The sequence below is a fragment of the Bactrocera tryoni genome, chromosome 3 (genome assembly GCF_016617805.1).
Source record: "Bactrocera tryoni isolate S06 chromosome 3, CSIRO_BtryS06_freeze2, whole genome shotgun sequence".
Taxonomy (NCBI): Eukaryota; Metazoa; Arthropoda; class Insecta; order Diptera; family Tephritidae; genus Bactrocera; species Bactrocera tryoni.
This window is the reverse complement of record NC_052501.1, coordinates 81,886,588-81,903,496: the sequence shown is the minus strand read 5'-3', so window position 1 is coordinate 81,903,496 and position 16,909 is coordinate 81,886,588. Positions and strand designations below refer to the sequence as shown.

The following is a 16,909-nucleotide window of genomic DNA, read 5'->3' as shown; positions in this document are numbered from 1 at the left end:
ATGAGTTTTCTACTTAGTTGGGTATATGGTAGTCATCAAACGTTTGTTCACGGTCAATTGAGGTGCCATATGTGTATGTACTTGTAGTATTTGTTCTGTTGAAGATCAATGAGCTCTACAGTTTGGTATGTACAGGCAGCTTTTTATCAGAGGCTCAAAGATGACTTGTAGCATAGAGTGGTTTCAGATAGGTCAAATAAATCAAGGTTAGTTGCCTTATAATTTCCTGAGAAAAATGTTTGATTACTTTTAACTTAACGGCTCGTTACTTTCTGTGCAATAAATAGCTAAACCTGTTCAGGAAGTAGAGACATTTTGTTTACCCTTACTACTGATTTCGATTTTATTTGGAACTTGTGTAACATCAAAAAAAACTTGATGAATAACTAAAATTTATTATGCAGATGTAAAAGTACGGTTTGTGTCCTAACGCTACTTGATCACAAAGTTATTTGTTCGAAATAGTGAATCCGATCGCAACATTCACATCGATCGCAATTTATGCGATCACACCAGTGGCTGTAAAACTGTAAGGCGCAAGCCACTAGCATTGACACAAACCATATTGTGTAACATAATGTAAAGCTTTCTCTGAAGTAATGTTGTGGAATACAAAAATAAGCTCCGCTTTGAAATTATTTGCCGTAGTGTATAAATATTATTATTTTAAATAAATTTGTTTTAGAATTTCTTTATATTGGCATATTGACGCGGTTTTTCAAGATATGACCGCCATCCGAAAGCGGAATTCATACAGTAAACGGATTAATCTTCACCGGCCTATAAGAGCCCATTTTAGGAAGGGTATGTTTCATATAAAGGATCAATAGAGGACCGAATAAAAAATGCCACTTCGAAAGCTGATTTATACCGATAGTAAAGTAAAATCGTCTTCCTTTGCAAATCAAACTTGAACCATTTTTTGTTGCAAATGAAGCAAATACATTTCATTCAGTAAAACACAACTTTCCGTGAACTAAATTAAATAAAAAGATTGGCTGGGCTGTAATATGATTTATTTATTGATGTCTTCGGAAACTATTTTAAACATATTGTGTTCATTGATAGTATTTAACAGCACTGGAATATGGGGGAAGAATAGGTGCGGGAGCTGGTGCTGGTACAGCATAAGATGGTTGAACTGGCTCAGGTGCAGCTGGTGAAGGTGGAGCATAGGACCCCGGAGCTGGAGCTGTGGCTTGATATGGGGCAGGAGGGGATGCTGGGGCTGGTGCTACGTAAGATGGCGGTGCATAAGCAGAGGCAGCCGGTGGTGGTGCAGCATAAGATGGCTGAACTGGCTCAGGAGCAGCATAGGTCAGTGAAGCTGGAGCTGAAGCTATATAAGAGGCAGAACGCGATGGCGTTGCATAAGCAGAGGTAGCTGGTGCTGGAGCAGCATGAGATGGCTGAGCTGGTTCAGGAGCAATATAAGCAGCCGGTGAAGAAGCAGCATAGGATAGAGGAGATGGAGCTGAAGCTGCATAAGGGGCAGGAAGCGGTGTTGGGGCTGGTGCAGCATAAGTTGGTTGAGCAGGTTCAGGAGCAGCGTAGGATACCAGACCTGGAGCCGGAACTGGAGCTGCACAAGGGGCTGGAGCAGGTGCCGGGGCTGCATATGGTGCAAGAGGGGATGCTGGGGCTGGCGCTGTATAGGATGATAATGCAGAAAGAGCGGGAACCTGTGCTGGTGCAGCGTAAGATGGCTGAGCTGGCTCAGGAGCAGCATAACCAACCGGTGAAGGAGCAGCATATGCCACAGGAGCTGGAGCTGGAGCTAGAATTGGAGCTGCACAAGGGGCAGGAGCAGGCGCCGGAGCAGCATAAGATGCGACAGATTGTGTTGGTGCTGGATAAGAGGGTAGGGCTGGTGAGACACTTTGGCTTGGAGGAGCATAAAAGGAGACTGGTGCAGGTGCTGGAACTGGTACAGGAGCATTATAAGCTTGTGGACCTGGTGCTGGTACTGAGTAAGCGGCTGGAGCAGCTGCTGGAGATGAAAGAGGCGACAGTAGGAGTACTGGCACTGAATCTGGTTCTGCGTAAGTTGCTGGTGGGAGTACTGGTGCCGCGTAACTAGCAGGGGCTGGAGCAGGGGCTGGATAAACATCCTGAGCTGAAGGTGGTGCAGTAGCATAAGGGCAGGGTGAGAGTATTGAAACTGAGTCAGGAGCTGCATAAGATGCTGGTGCAGGGTCTACTGGTGGCGCATAAGCAACTGGAGCGGATGACTGAGCTGCATAAGCCTCAGGTGAGACTGCATTTGAACATGGTGATGGGACGGGATTTAATCCTGGAGCTACGTAAGCAGCTGTGGACGGTGCTGTTGGTAAATAGGCATCTTGAATAGGTGCTACCGGAGCATATGCATCAGGAATCGACGCTGAAGCAGTTGTGTAAGGACATGGTGCTGTTGGTATGGGATCAGCTGCAGCATAAGCGACTGGACCGGGAGCAGGAGCAGGTGCTGCGTAAGTAATAGGAGCTGGGGCAGGAGCAGGTGCTGCGTAAGTAACAGGAGCTGGAGCAGGAGCAGGTGCTGCGTAAGCAACAGGAGCTGGAGCAGGCGCAGGTGCATAAGCATTTACAGCTGGTGCCAGGGCTATCGCATTAGAACACGGTGAAGGAGCAGGCACGGCTTCTGGCGTTGCATAACCAACAGGAGCTGGGGGTGGCGCTACATAAGTATCTGGAGCTGGCACTGGTTCCGCTGCATATGAACAAGGAGTTGGTACTGGAACTGGCTCTGGTGCTGAGTAAGGAGCTGGAACCGGTGCTGGTGCTATGTAAGGCGTTGAGTCCGATGCAAGCAAAGTTGGTGCATACGGTAATGGCTCAGGAAGTGGGGCAGGCGCCAGCGCACAAGGTGGTTGTACTATTGCCGAAGCTCCGTAGGCGGGTGCCGGTGCTGGCGCTGCATAAGTCGCAGGTGCGGATGCAGGAGCTGGTGCCGAATATTGATAGGAAGGTACGAGTGCTTGCGGATCTGAAGATGGTACAGGACTCAGATAACGCGGCAACGTAGACGGTGGTTGCAGGTTATAGGTGGCCGAATTGGCTGATACAATAAATGCGCAAATTGTAAGAATGAAACGCATTTTGAAATAAATTATTTTTCACTGAAGCAACTGAAGTGATTTGCTGTGTAGTCGTTTTGTTATACTACCCAACTGACAGCCGTGAACCTTTTATACCCAATTTTATGTTGAAGACGTATCGTGCGTAGTAGAGGAATTATACTTATCGGGTTATGTGCCTCTGCTACATGGGAATAATCTTTGTACTGCCTACCGAAGGTGGCCTAGTGCAGTCATCATTCAACGCACTTGTGGTGGCGTTGGTCTTTAACTGTTCCACCGTACGTGCTTCTTGGCTCTCGAAATTCCCTTGATATCTACTTTGGTGCGACATTCTTCGGCGCTGCGCTAAAAAATAACCGTTTGTGTTTTAAAAAATATGTATGAATGAAATGCTTGAGCTATTTGTTTACCAATATATGTACTATATGTACGTGCCCTGAAATGCTTTCGTTCTAGTAGTAATAGTAAATACGATATTATTTTGTATTTTTTCAGGTGAGTACAATTTCCGACTATTTCTCTCTGATAATAACCAAAACTAAGTGGTAAGTCATAAGATAATATTATATGCCTATGTATATAGAATAATATTGAATATCTTTCTGGCAGCAGACACTTCTCAGGAGCTGCCTATGTGCAGGACTTAAAATTTTTTGCTACCTTTATTTGTGTCGTTAAATCGGAAGACTTTTCAAATCTGTGCAATATTTTCATTAATTGATACCTCAAAGGTTTCATAGATTTTTTTAAGGAAAATTAACCCAAATCTAGGTATATTAATTTTAAGTTCAGTATTGTTTTTTTTAAATAAAGTTTGGTCGAGGTATACAGGCTTATACATACATATAGTAGTTTCATTCAGAAATAAAGGAATTCCAGTCCTTATAGTTCAAGATTTCTTATTCCATACATCTCATTTCGTTAACCTTGTTTTCAAAGACTTTCAATTCCAGAAAGTCTTCAGAGATAAGAGACTGACACAGTGGCGTAGCTACAACTTCGGGCGCCCGGGGCCAAGGATGTTCTCCCGCCCCCTTTATATACCTACCTACAAGTTTCATGAGGTGATTCGAACAAAAGTGAATTTTTACAAAATATCTTCGATAATAAGTATATAAAATTTAGGAACTAAAAGCGACGCAAATTCTGAAGTGCCAAAATTCTCACAATACGGTTTTTGAGGAAATTGATAGTAAATTTACAAGACATCTTATTAAAAGCCATAGAAAAAACCCATTTTCGCCCTATATCTTGTACACTTTTGACCCCCTAGCTACGCCACTGGACTGACAAAAATACCTTATATCCAATTAGTACCCATATTCCTTCTTATTAGAGGTTGTTAAGTTTTCTAAACAAAGAAACGTAAGAAATAGTTATTTGCATAGATATTACGTGATCATCTTGAAAAATCGTAGAAACTTCAAAAGTAATAACACAAAACCGAGCATTTTTGGACATATAGGAAAGTCCGCTTGTTTCCACTCTTCTGCCATATAAATACCATATTCATCCCTATTAGTAGGATGGTTCTAAGTTTATCCGATATTTAAAGAACGTTTACTTTACTTAAAGCATACATATCACAATAATAAAAATAACTCCAACACAGAAACTTTTACTTTCTTTTTATCCTTCAATTCCAATTTAGAGCCTTCAATAAATCTCTTTAGTGAAAGACAACTTTCTGAACCATCTCCGGGACGACATTGAAACACAATTATAAATCTAAATTTTCCAACGACTGAATAAGAGAACACATTTTAATAATATTATATATATCGGGGTTCCCTATTTTTTTTAAAGAAAAAACACAGAAACTTCAAATTTAATGGCGAATGTTTATTATCATTCGAAAGAACATTCTTTGGCTTTTATTTTATGAAGATTATCTCTATTCAATGTTAGTCGCTGCAACGTCTCAGATGGTCCATCCGTTGACAAGCGTTTGCCCCAAGGCCTGAATCGAAGCGGATTGTCCACATGGACTTTAGACTCTACATATCCCCTGAGAAAAAGGTATAACGGTCACACGATCTTAGTGTCCAATCAACCGGCTCAAAACTTGGACTTTAGGCTCTACACATCTCTACAGAAAACAGTGTAACGGTGTGATATCACGCGATCTTGGTGGCCAATCGACCGGCCCAAAACGTGAAATTATCTGCTCACCGAAGTATTCTCTCAATAAATCTATTGATTGATGCGAAAGATGGAAGTGGCGCAGTCTTGCTGAAACCAGATGTCGTCATGATCATAAGCTTCAATTTCAGTAATCAAATAGTCAGTTATCATGCCGCGATAACGGTCGTCATTGACGGTTACGTTCTCACCGGCAACAGTTTTGAGGAAATATGGATCCACAAAACACACCAAACCCGTTGTTTGCTCTAAATGAAATGGCAACTCTTGAATCGCTTTAGGCTGCTCTTCGTCCCAATCGCGGCAATTTCGCTTGTTGTCATTGAATAAAATTTGGCTCGAAAACGTCGGATCTTCACGGAACTTTTCAAAAGCCTATAGAACGAAGCGATGTCATTGGGAAGGTCGAGCGGCTTCAGTTCTTGCGCAAGCGGCTTGACAAGAACCTTTACCGACGCAGATAGTTTGGAACAAGAGTTGAATTATAACTAAATGACCCTCATACCTTTCAAACTTGTTCTTAAGTTGAGGCTCAGTAGATAAAATGAGTTCAGGATCAGAGATTTATATTAAAATCAAGTAGACTTTCTATTATATTTGACCGAGGCATTATTTTCGGTATAGTTTGGGACTTTTGCATCGAACAAGGTATTATTATATCTATTAAAAATTACGAACAAAAAAGAACGTATATTTGTGCTTTAAAAATTAACTTTATTGATCATTCTATATATTTAAGGAATAACTATTATAGTATATATAAACAATTTCAATGGGTCGGGGATGGTCTTACAACTACATGCACACATTCATACAAGAATCACATTGGAAATTAATTTAGGCTAAACTTCAGGTCACTCTTTAAGTCATCTTTTAATATGAACGTGGACCTTTCGAACCTCTATATTCGATGAGTGTATAAGTGGGCTGATAATAAAAGGGAGCAAGAGACTGCAAGCCATTCTTTGATATCAGGGGATTACTATCAATCCATTTCGAAATTAAAGCAGCGATGTCTGGTGTATATGCCTCCGAAATATCTTGTTGACCTCCAATAATCGCAGGAATATCGTATTTAAGCGACGCAATTTTCGATTGTGAAGGCCACCAAGGAACAGATTGCGCTGGATTTGATGAGCACGTACATGCAGGCGATGGTGTCGGCGAGTAAGCTGATGTCGGCGAGTAATTAGCAGGATCCGTTGCAGGAGCTGGTAAGGCCACAGGAGCGGGTAATGGATATTCCGCTGTGTAGGGACTTACTGACGGCGTAGGAGCAGAGTATACGCTCAGATCTGTGGCTGGGGCTGGACTAGGATAGGGGTAAGAATTGGAACCAGGTATAGAATTTTGGTTTGTGGACGCGTAAGAGTTTGATTCTGGTGCCGTATATTGATCAGAGGCTGAGTAAGGAGCAGGAGCTGGAACACTGTAGGAGGATGGTACCGCCGCGGCTGGGTTTGGATTAGCTTCTGAATATGCGGGTTGACTAGGTGCGGCATATGAATTTGGCTCTTGATTAGCTGAAACGGCGGGGTACTGACTCGATGATGAGCAAGTGGATGGAGTTTCTACCGCATAATCGCGGTTTCCATAAGAAGTTGAAGTAGGTGCTGGTGCTGGTGCAGGATAAGTAGTTTGACTCGGTGCAGGTGATGCATAAGCAGATGACGATTGTTGATAGGAATCCTGATATGCTGGTGGGGCCAGAGCAGGAACTGCTTCGGATTCAGAGCAAGGTAATGGAGTAGGATCGTATGAGGCTGGGGCTGGTGCTGGTGCAAGATAAGCCGTTGGACTCGGTGCAGGTGATGCATAGACGGTTGGAGATTGAGCGTCCTGATAAGGTGATGGTGGCAAAGCTGGTTCGTAAGTGGCCGGAACTGGGGCTGGTGCTGGGGCAGGATTCGCAGTTGAACTGGGTGCAGGTGATGCATAGGCAGATTGAGATTGTTGAGACGAATCTGGATATGGTGATGGCGCTTGACCAGGAACAATTTCGGATGTAAAGCAAGGTAGTGGCGCTGGTTCGTAAGTGACTGGCGCTGGTGCAGGATAAGCCATTGGATTCGGTGCAGGGGATGCATAGACGGATGGAGATTGTTGAGGAGGTTCCTGATATACTGATGGTGCCAAAGCGGGAACGGATGCAGAGCAAGGTAGTGGCGCTGGTTCGTAAGAGACTGGCGCTGGTGCTACTGCAGAATAAGCCGTTTGACTCTGTGCAGTTAATACATAATCAGAAGGAGATTGTTGATAGGTGTCCTGATATGCTGGTGGTGCCGGAGCCGGGACTGCTCCGGCCGTAGAATAAGATAATGGAGCAGAATCGTAAGTGGCTGGGACTGAAGTTGGCGCAGGTGCTGCGTAATTCGATGAAGATATGGCTGCAGATGGATCAGCGTATGAATCTACTGCAGGTATTGAAGCATATCCTGGTGCTGGTTCTTGACTGTAAGAAGCTTGGCATGTGTTTGCGGTTGGCAAAGTCGCTGGCGCCGCAACATAATCGGAAGGTGGGTAAGCGAATGGAGCAGGATCTACACCGGTGGCTAAATAAGAATTGGAACCAGGCGATGGACTTTGAGCTGCTGTAATATAAGAGTCAGACGCTGCTGGTGGTGAGTAAGGTGACGGAACAGTCGGTAAAGTTTGGCTCGGTGCTGCATAAGAGTCTTGCGCTGGTGCAGCGTAAGAATCGGCAGGAACTGGTTCTGGTGCCAAAGCTGAGTAATCAGCAGCACAAGTTTGAGGCTCCGGAGCGTCATAGCTTGTGGGCGGGACGGGTTCAACAGATGCTGGGGAAGCGTAAGAACCGGAAGGAACTGATTCTGGTGCCAAAGCTGAGTAATCTGCAGCACACGTTTGAGAGTTCGGAGCGTTGTAGCTTGTGGTCGGTGCGGGTTCAGCAGGTGCTGCTGGCGTTTGTGGTGAATAATATGTTGCTGCTGGCGCTGCTGTTGGTTCATATGTGGCTTTAGGCTCGTAACTTTGGGTAGGGGCCGGCGCAGGTGCAGGAACTGGCGAGTAAGGACCCACTGGCGGCACCGTATCAGTGCCGGAAGATACAAAATAGCCCTGGTTGGGTGCTGAAGTATCTGGACATGCACCATTGGCGATGATTACCCATTCTGGAAGATATTTTGAAATATAAACATTAATATTAGCAAACTGATACTAATGAGTATACGAAAAAGTTGTGCCACTTACGTTGTCGCGTCTGACAAATCAGCTGATTCACTAGGCAGGCATTGGACACTGTTTGCACGGCACCTGTTGGCACTTGCTGAGCGCAAACTGGCTGGAATATAGCGGGGCATACGATTCCAGCGCAATTAGAGAAGCATTCCACCAGCGACACTCTAGTGGGACCTATGACGACGATTTTAATTAAAGCTCCCAAAATTCATTAGGAAGTAATACTCACTTGGGCGGCCAGCAAAAAGCTCTTTATAGCTAAAAACATTCAATTTACATTCGTTCTCGAAGTAAATGAATTCAAAGCCACTCTTCGCGCACACCGGCTCACCACCATCTGGACAAAGTGGCGTTTCGGGCGCGCTATGTGTGGATGCAATTAGGATGCTGAATAAAAGTAAACGCCACATTTTTGGTTGAATTGACCAACTGCTCAAACGTTTGTTGTGTTTTGATGCCAAATTGAAGGTCGCATGCCTTATATACTCATGATGCAATTAAGTGGTGCACAAAATTGTTTACTCTTTCTCTAATTTAGCTATCATTCTATGTGCTTCTTGTGCAATTAAACAATCTGCACACCAAATGCAAAGCAATGAAGCTTTGCCCAAATATGTGTGTCAATAACTGCAGTCTGCGCTTTTAACGGTATTGTGCATGTTTTGACGGCGATCTGCAGCTGCAACTACGTGCCTCTAGACACATCAACTAGCAGAAAAAACACAACGCACCGCTTGCTTCAATCATAGTAGCAAATTGTAGCATACTCGTACTCTGCTGATAAAATTATCAATGGTTTTAATATTTTTTAATTGCTAAAGCGGTGAATCACCTGAAGTTATCAGCAGATATATGTTGGAGCACATATGAAAATGTATTTCATTCATATTTTCATCGCCAAATCATTATCACTCTTTGCTTTTGCCAGTTTTGTTCGCTTTTATCTGGCATTTCATTGTCAACACTTTGTTGTTAATTGCTTGTTAATTGTTTAATCTCTTGCAAATAAATATAGGTGAATGGCAAGTTGGTGTAATGATAATTATGTACTATGTAATTGATAACTGTTGGACGTGGGTAATTAAGGCATTGCAAATATTCGGTTTTAGATTTTGAAATAAATTTTTTTTTTTTTTTCGATAGATGTATATCTTCAGCGCTACCAATCACAATGTGTCATACCATATTGGGTTGGAAAGGTGGCTGGAAAGTTTAAACTTCATTTAACCCAAAAAAAATTATTTTCGGTGAAGTTGAGAAAAAGTTACAGCTATTCAAAAATGAGTGAAAATAATGAGGAAATTCGCTATATTTTGAAACTTTTTTATAAAAAAGGGAAGAATGCCACGCAAGCCACCAATGAAATATGTGAAGCTTACGATGCTGTATTAGTTCGTGTAGCACAAAAATGGTTCGCTCGCTTCCATTCTGGAAATTTCAAGTAACACTGATGGAATAATGGCTCTAGCGGAATAATGGCAAAAAGTGGTCGACCAAAATATTTGTTTATTTATTTATTAGTATGGATATTAAAAAAAAAATAAGTTAAAATTTGATTAGAAATACGAACAGACTTTTTCGACTACCCAATATGTACATATTTGATATGCTTATATCTTGTAAAGTGTTCGACTACTATTGGACCTTCGACAAGTTAAGTAAAATTGAAATGTCGAGGTACTGTTGTCGCTTCAAAATGTAATCTTATTATATTATTTTCATGGAAAAATAATAAAGAGGAATTCCAGAATTAAAATTTAAAAATCTCTCTATCAGTTTCAAAGGATTTTGTAGGCCGCTCTTATTTGAAAACATAAGAACAAGTCAAATGTCCCCGGTAAAACACTTTTTTGCCAAAATTCGTTTTTTTATTCAACATATTTCCCTTCAAGGGCGATAAACTCATTATAGCACCCCTCCATTTTTATAGTTTTAGATTTGGCCCTTGCGTCAAAATAGACCTTAGTTTCGGCTATCATCTCTCCAATGGACGAAATTTTCCTCCCACCCAGCATTATTTTGATGTCTGAAAACAAGAAATAGCCGCTGGGTGCCAAATCTGGAAAATACGGTGGAAGCAGAAGCAATTTGAAACCCAATTCATGGCTTTTGCATTTACTTGGTGAAACACGTTGACCGACGTTACCCATATGACGGACGCAAAAACTTGTGTTTACTATGCTTGAACGTCTACAAAACACAGCTCCGAATCATCAACTCATCTCGTTTTTTTGGTCAAAAGTGAGCTCGCGCGGCATCCACTTTGCCCAGAATTTTCCGATAACCAATTTTTCGCGAATGATATGATTTTTCCAAATAAAAAAAATTTTGTATATATACATATGAATAATATATGATTTAAATATGTATTTATAATTCGCCAACATTTCATCCCATATTTCAAATTAATTCAATTAAAGATCCACCTTAATTCTTCAAATTTCCAAATTTCGCTTAAACCCCTACCAACCTCAATAAAATAAAACCAACTCTTGTCTGTCACTCAGCATTTAAGCAGATCCGTGGCGCATCAAAAGCACATCATGTGACATTTTTGACTTGACTTAATAGCGTCACTGTGCATTTGCACGCTCACTGCGCTCGTCAATTATACACACTCTCGCTAAGAAATCGTCAACCAACTCACTTTGGCTGAGTTACCCCAATCCGTGCTTGTGCTCGTTTACGAAAGAAAAAAAGATGAATTAAATAAGTAAAATGACATGCGACAGGTGTTAGAGCTTGCGTGAGTATGCGAGAGTGCGATTGAGCGCTTGCGAGTGGCGCAGTTTTACGAAATAAAGCCGGCAGGTTTTTGTATCCACTAAGTCGCTGCTTAGTCTAGTGATCAAGCTGAGCGCAGGTGTAGCGGAGACAACATACCCTTGTGAGTGCACCAAACTACAGGTGTCAACGAGAGCGCGCGAATTAGAGAGTGAGAACGCGCTTACACTAGTTTGGCCGAAATGAGCCGCTCGTTGACCAATACGACGGTGTGAAAACATAAACAAACGACAAGTGAGCGGCAAGCGCCGCTATAACTCGTCGCTTGGTGTTCTGGCTAACTGATCTAAGCCAAGTTTGATATGTTGGTGCTGCATGCTTTTCAGTTGTGTTTTAGCGGCGTTTTGAGTAGTACGTGTTTTGCGCTTAAATCGATTCTATAATTTTCGTTTGATGTTTTATGTGTTTATGTTTGAATAGGCAAGAGTTGAGTTGAAAAGTTTCTGATTTCCGCAAACTTAGAAATTCTTTGTTACATAGTGTTGAGAACAACGGCTATCTGAATGTTAGATTGATGTATTTCAATGATGTGGTCATCCATGAGAATGATAACAAAATGATTAATACAAATTAATTGATGAAAATATGAAAATCTTTACTGTGAAAAATAACTGTAATTGGTTTACAGAAATGAAAAATACTCCAGACTACTGATGTGAAAGCATTAACTATTTTATTGCGTTTCGAAAGTATTAAAAACTTAAAAATAAATACTTGAAAAATATCAAAAATGAGGAAATCAAAATATGATTGTGATTTTTTAAATAGAGTGTAATGAGAATGATTGAAATATAAAAATATTTTCTACTTGAAACTAACTTGTTGGTGTGAAAACAAAAAAAAATTGTATGTAAATCCGAAAAATTGTGAAGTTCTGATTGGAAAATATTTTTAAAGAAAATTGCTTCGAAAAAAAATCATTAATCTCTTACAATTGCTCAACATTACGGAATATTTGAGACGCACCCTTAGTGAACGATCGGCAACCGGATATTTATAGTCATCGAGACTTTGGAAATTTCATGTTCCTGCTTGTGAAGGTATTTATAGTTTCCACAATTAAACCTTTTTTACAAAAGATGGTAACAAATCTTTGATTCAAAAATGTACGCTTTTTAAGTCTTACTAAGCCCCTTAAACTGAATACACTGTTAGGCATTTAAAATTTAAATATTTTGCTACAAAAGACTAAATTATTAAAATTCCGGTCATTAAAAACGGAAACATAAATATATGTGTCTATTATGGGAAGTTTGTATCTTAAACTTTCATGAAACTGAGCCTAATGAGTTGTACATAAGGTACAGTTGAAAGTGAGTATCCTAATCCAACGATATACTAAAACTCTTGTAGGAAAAATCCAGAGCAGCATTGAAGATTCGCTTCTGAAATGAATTATGCCTTTGCACTAGGTTAGATTAGTTTATACTGCTCGGTTGTTATGCCATACATAGACCTACTGGTCTTTAGTAATATCAGATAGAGGTACAGTTTAATTTGAACAGAGGTATTCGTAAGACAGGCCGTCAACGCTTTTTGCGAACTGTAAGAACGACTTGACCACTAATTTTGATATTTCATCCCGTACCTTGAACTGCGAAGCTCCTATATATATGTAAGCCGGGTTTTAGATAATGCTGTACAGAAGCATAGGAGGTGTTCGAGTGTCTCTGCCATGCCTACTTCCCTGCACTTTCTGCATGTATCGTCGTAACTTATGCCCATACTGCTTGCATGTGATGCCAGTAGATTGTGATCTGTAAAGAGGCCAACAGCCGTCCGGCAGTTCTTTCAAGCCCGCGTGAGTAAAAGGCATGCGTGTCTACCTTGGGGCTCTTGCACATAACCTTGGCGATCCTGTGTGTTCTTAAGGCATTCCATCTCGCCTTGATCTGTCTTTCAGCCCTTTCGGAAATTCATTGTATATTGTTTTTAGTAATTTCCTTATTTTCTCTTCTGGTTCGGTAGCCAGATGGATGACACTTTTGGCAATCTCATCAGCTATTTCGTTTCCCGGAGTCCCTTGTGGCTTGGAATATATGCAGCCGCTTTCCGCCAGCCACTACATCTACAGCCTGCCTGCTTCTTATGACATTCTCTGACTTAATGTGATGTGAGCTTATTGCCTTAGTTGTCGCCTGATTATCAATGTTTATATTGATCATCTTTATGTGTTTCCTACGTTATTAGCTATCTCAGTCGCCTTCCTGGCCGCAACTACTTCCAATTAGAAAATAATTTAGTATTGAGGAAGCTTGAAGGGTTGCCTGAGATCTAGCTCTAGAAGATACTGCAGTATTAAGGACGCTTTAAAGATTGTCTGAGACTAGCTTTGAGTAATAGATTCCTGCTCATTCATTAGTCATTTTTGATTTCTCTGTATAAATGTTGTTCCTTCGGCTATAATCGCGTAAGCGGTGTCTACGCCAATTAAGAAGAAGAAGTATACATGTTGTTAGTACCGCTTGGCGAGTCGCGTGCTTCTGCGCCATTTCACTACAATCATTATACATTTTTTTACCATTGAGTCCAACTGTGTTCCTTCATTGATCAACCATCGCATTATTCTGGTGGTAACAAGTTTTGCATTTCTTTTAAAAAGAGAAGCACAGCCCTCATTGTTAGATGATATACTAGATGGTTTATCGGTAAAATACCGTCCTTATATTTTAAATGTGGAATTTGCTTTTTCAAAATGGATCTTAGCCGTTATGTATAGTTATTTTTTCGTGGTTTCCCTCCTTTATGTCAATAATGGTAAGCTCATCGTACAGTCCTGCTTCGTGTGAGTTCAACTTTTCCCGGACTTTCTATAGCTTCCCGGTGTTTTTATGACCTTTTAGCTTTAATTTGAAATCATAAAAGTCACTTCAGAAATTTTTGGAGTTCTTTGACTTGTCTGTCATATTAAGGCAAGATCATTATAGCTTCTCCAATCTTACTAAGAGCGATTGTTTTGACCATTTTCCTTCATACTTAATACCAAAAAGTGCGGTTTAGGTGGTGAAAATTGCGCGGTTTTGCGGTTCGGATCATGTAAAATACAAATGTGTGTGCTTTAGAGAGAAGCAGTACAGATAAAAAAGAGTGCTAGACGTATTAAATAAGATTTTGCTAAGTAACGAATTGCGTTATATGAGAAATACTCATTCTTAGAACAGATATATTAAGGTTTTGTACTTTAGATTATACCCAGTACATTTAGTGAAATGTTATGAGTGTTTAGTGAAAGAGGGTTGAATGCGGAAGACGGCTGAATGAGAAAGATATTTGTTGACTATTGAACGAATATATAATATTGTACACATATGTACGTATAATGTGGGTTGGTCATTCCTCCCGATTTTATTCGACTTATGCCTCTTCTTTCAGCGCTCTAACGTTGTAGATATTATTCGATTAATTTTGCTGTCAATGAAGACTTCCCATCAAATACTTAATTATTATACATTTATAAACAATATTATGTAAATGTGCTTCACAGTCTTTCGTGAAAGGTAAAGCCTACTTTCGGTTATTGATTTTTGCCGTTCCCGTTAGTTTTCAGTTAACATTAAAAGGTAAAAACTGGTTAGCAGCGCTTTGATGCGTAAATTGGCATACCCAGACTGCCGCATGATGAGCTGACCTCCATTACAGGCGCACTCACACACATATATATTTATATAGCCATCAAAATATAAGGTATTATAACACATGCGATTACACACCCATTGCACATTTTCACCAATTAAATGCGATTGACAGCGCAAACAATACAAAAAAATTAAATAAAATAATGAGAGAATGTTTGTTAGTCTTGTAGCCTGCGGAAATTATCTAACCTGAGTGCGGCGAAATGTGAAACGTGTATTTCGAGAATGCACTTACCAGCGAGACACAAACATTTGTATATGTGTATATGTGGCATATATGTGAGTGTGTATGTGTATTTGCGCCGATGCATGCAATCGATTAGAATTGCTTAGTGGCAAAAGACGGAAAAGTCAGGAAAACAAGAACAGTAATCAAAAATCTCGTCATCGATTACGCGATGCACTGCATGCTGCTGTCATTTCCGAGCAAACATATGTATATATGTGTGTATACATATGTGTGTGTAAATGCAACCTTGCATATATGGTTTCATATGGGCTAATATATTTATTGAATAAAATCGGAAAATCACTCAGCAGCTAAACATTCACCGCAAGCCACATGACACACACAAACACATATACGCATATGGAGGCACATACACTCTCGCATGTACATATGTATGTATGGTATGTGCTATACCCAGAAGTGAAGGCAGAAGCCGAAGAGCTGCACACTTCTTGTTCAACTTGGCTGTAGATTGGCTTGGAACCGGCCTAGTCGTTGCATTCACTGCATTCTAACGGTAAAACGAGTACAACTTTTTTATTACGAAAAAAGCTGCTACACACACACATTCACACATGCATAGCTGCATAACGCGCGGCTGACTAACTAACTGCGCGACGGTGCATTGCATTAGTTTCATTTGCAACAACAAAAAGCAACAGCAAGAAGACGAACAGATTGGCTGTAAGATTTGCTGTGACGCAGCAGAAGAAAGAAGAAGCGAAAAAATTCTGAAAGTAGCCGTGGAGTAAAGCAATTTATTTCCACTTACCGCATACATAAATTCATACACATAAATATCATACACACATACACAAACAACTGGCCGTCAAAGCAGCGTTAGAACATTGCACAAGAAGCAGCATCAAAAAAACAATAACAAAAACAACATACACCATAGAAAAACTGAGAATATGCTGAAAAGCATACCAGCGCCATTAACAGCAACAATAAATTCTGAATAGACCCGCGGCAAAAACAACAACAATAACAACTAAAACAGCAGCGGCAACAACCAGCAACAGCAGCAATCGATGTTGCAGCATTGGCAGTAGCAGCAAGTTGCTAACGCCGCGAGCGCGCAACGCCCATCGAACGGCAGCAGCCAATTGTTAGAACAAATCCAACAACAACAAGAATAACGAGAACAACATTTGTCAGTGTAGCAGCAGCAACAGCAACGGCGACAGTGACAGTGACAACCACCACTGCCAACAACAAATTACAGTGTAAACGCGCATGCTTGCCCCATTTTATGGCGTAAACTATGCCAAGCCACCAACTTTTTCGGCCAAATTCGCTCATTGCACTTGGTTTTGACCAGCGGTACTACCGACAGCACAGATAATTGGCAACAAAAAATCGTTGCTGACAGACTTCTTACGCTGAAGCTCGCGGCTTACAAGCGATTTTATTGCCTACCAGTGTCCTGAATTTTCCTGTCAGCCGAAAATTTTCCAACAAAGCGCAGAAAAATTGCTGCTTCGAAGCAAATAAGAATAGCAATAAAATATTTATGTTGCTGGTGGTGGCTAGCAATCAACAGCAGCGGCTTACTTGTAAGTACAGCAGCGTTCTAAGTACTTAAGTGGTCTGCAGCAGCTTGCTGCGTGCTTTACCTGACAGTTGCGGCCGAAATTGGAGCAGTTGCACTGCTATACCCCTACTCACACGCCAGCCAATTGCTTTGCGCTTATTAATTGATGCTCCATTTTCGGCGCTCACTGCTCTTCTACTTATTTAACTAGCATTTTCTGCAGACATTTGCATGTCAGCGTCCTATTTATAAGCCGCTTGCAAGTTTCTCGTTGAAGCTGCTGGAGTTTATGGGTTATACTCAA

The 16,909-nt window shown here is 41.0% G+C and overlaps 3 protein-coding genes across 5 annotated transcripts in view; 1 reads left to right on the top strand and 2 right to left on the bottom strand.

The window, feature by feature from the left end:
* The window catches only part of LOC120772483, a 116,910-nt gene that overhangs the window by 25,230 nt on the left and 74,771 nt on the right, over nt 1–16,909 (top strand). Inside the window, exon 1 of one of the 3 annotated variants that reach the window (XM_040101130.1) lies at nt 12,097–12,244. The exons of the other annotated variants lie outside the window; for them this stretch is intronic. The gene's annotated coding sequence lies outside the window, so the exon portion shown is untranslated. Of the gene's footprint in view, nt 1–12,096; nt 12,245–16,909 lie in introns of those variants that run through there. 3 annotated transcript variants of the gene reach the window in all.
* LOC120772485 (vegetative cell wall protein gp1-like) lies at nt 1,009–3,125 on the bottom strand. Its single transcript, XM_040101132.1, has one exon. It carries the CDS (start codon nt 3,096–3,098, stop codon nt 1,059–1,061), a length of 2,040 nt encoding a protein of 679 aa, XP_039957066.1. The 5' UTR covers nt 3,099–3,125; the 3' UTR covers nt 1,009–1,058.
* Nucleotides 5,952–8,830, bottom strand: LOC120772484 (extensin-like). The gene is made up of 3 exons (XM_040101131.1): nt 8,650–8,830; nt 8,433–8,594; nt 5,952–8,353 (listed from the first exon to the last, which is right to left on the bottom strand). Exons 1-3 carry the CDS (start codon nt 8,828–8,830, stop codon nt 6,096–6,098), a joined length of 2,601 nt encoding a protein of 866 aa, XP_039957065.1. The 3' UTR covers nt 5,952–6,095.

Coding starts and splice junctions, on each gene's coding strand:
- LOC120772485 (XM_040101132.1), bottom strand. CDS start 3,098: ATGCGTTTCATTCTTACAATTTGCGCATTTATTGTATCAGCCAATTCG.
- LOC120772484 (XM_040101131.1), bottom strand. CDS start 8,830: ATGTGGCGTTTACTTTTATTCAGCATCCTAATTGCATCCACACATAGC. Junction 8,595..8,649: donor GCTTTTTGCTGGCCGCCCAA/GTGAGTATTACT, acceptor TCGTCGTCATAG/GTCCCACTAGAGTGTCGCTG. Junction 8,354..8,432: donor GATTTGTCAGACGCGACAAC/GTAAGTGGCACA, acceptor AATATCTTCCAG/AATGGGTAATCATCGCCAAT.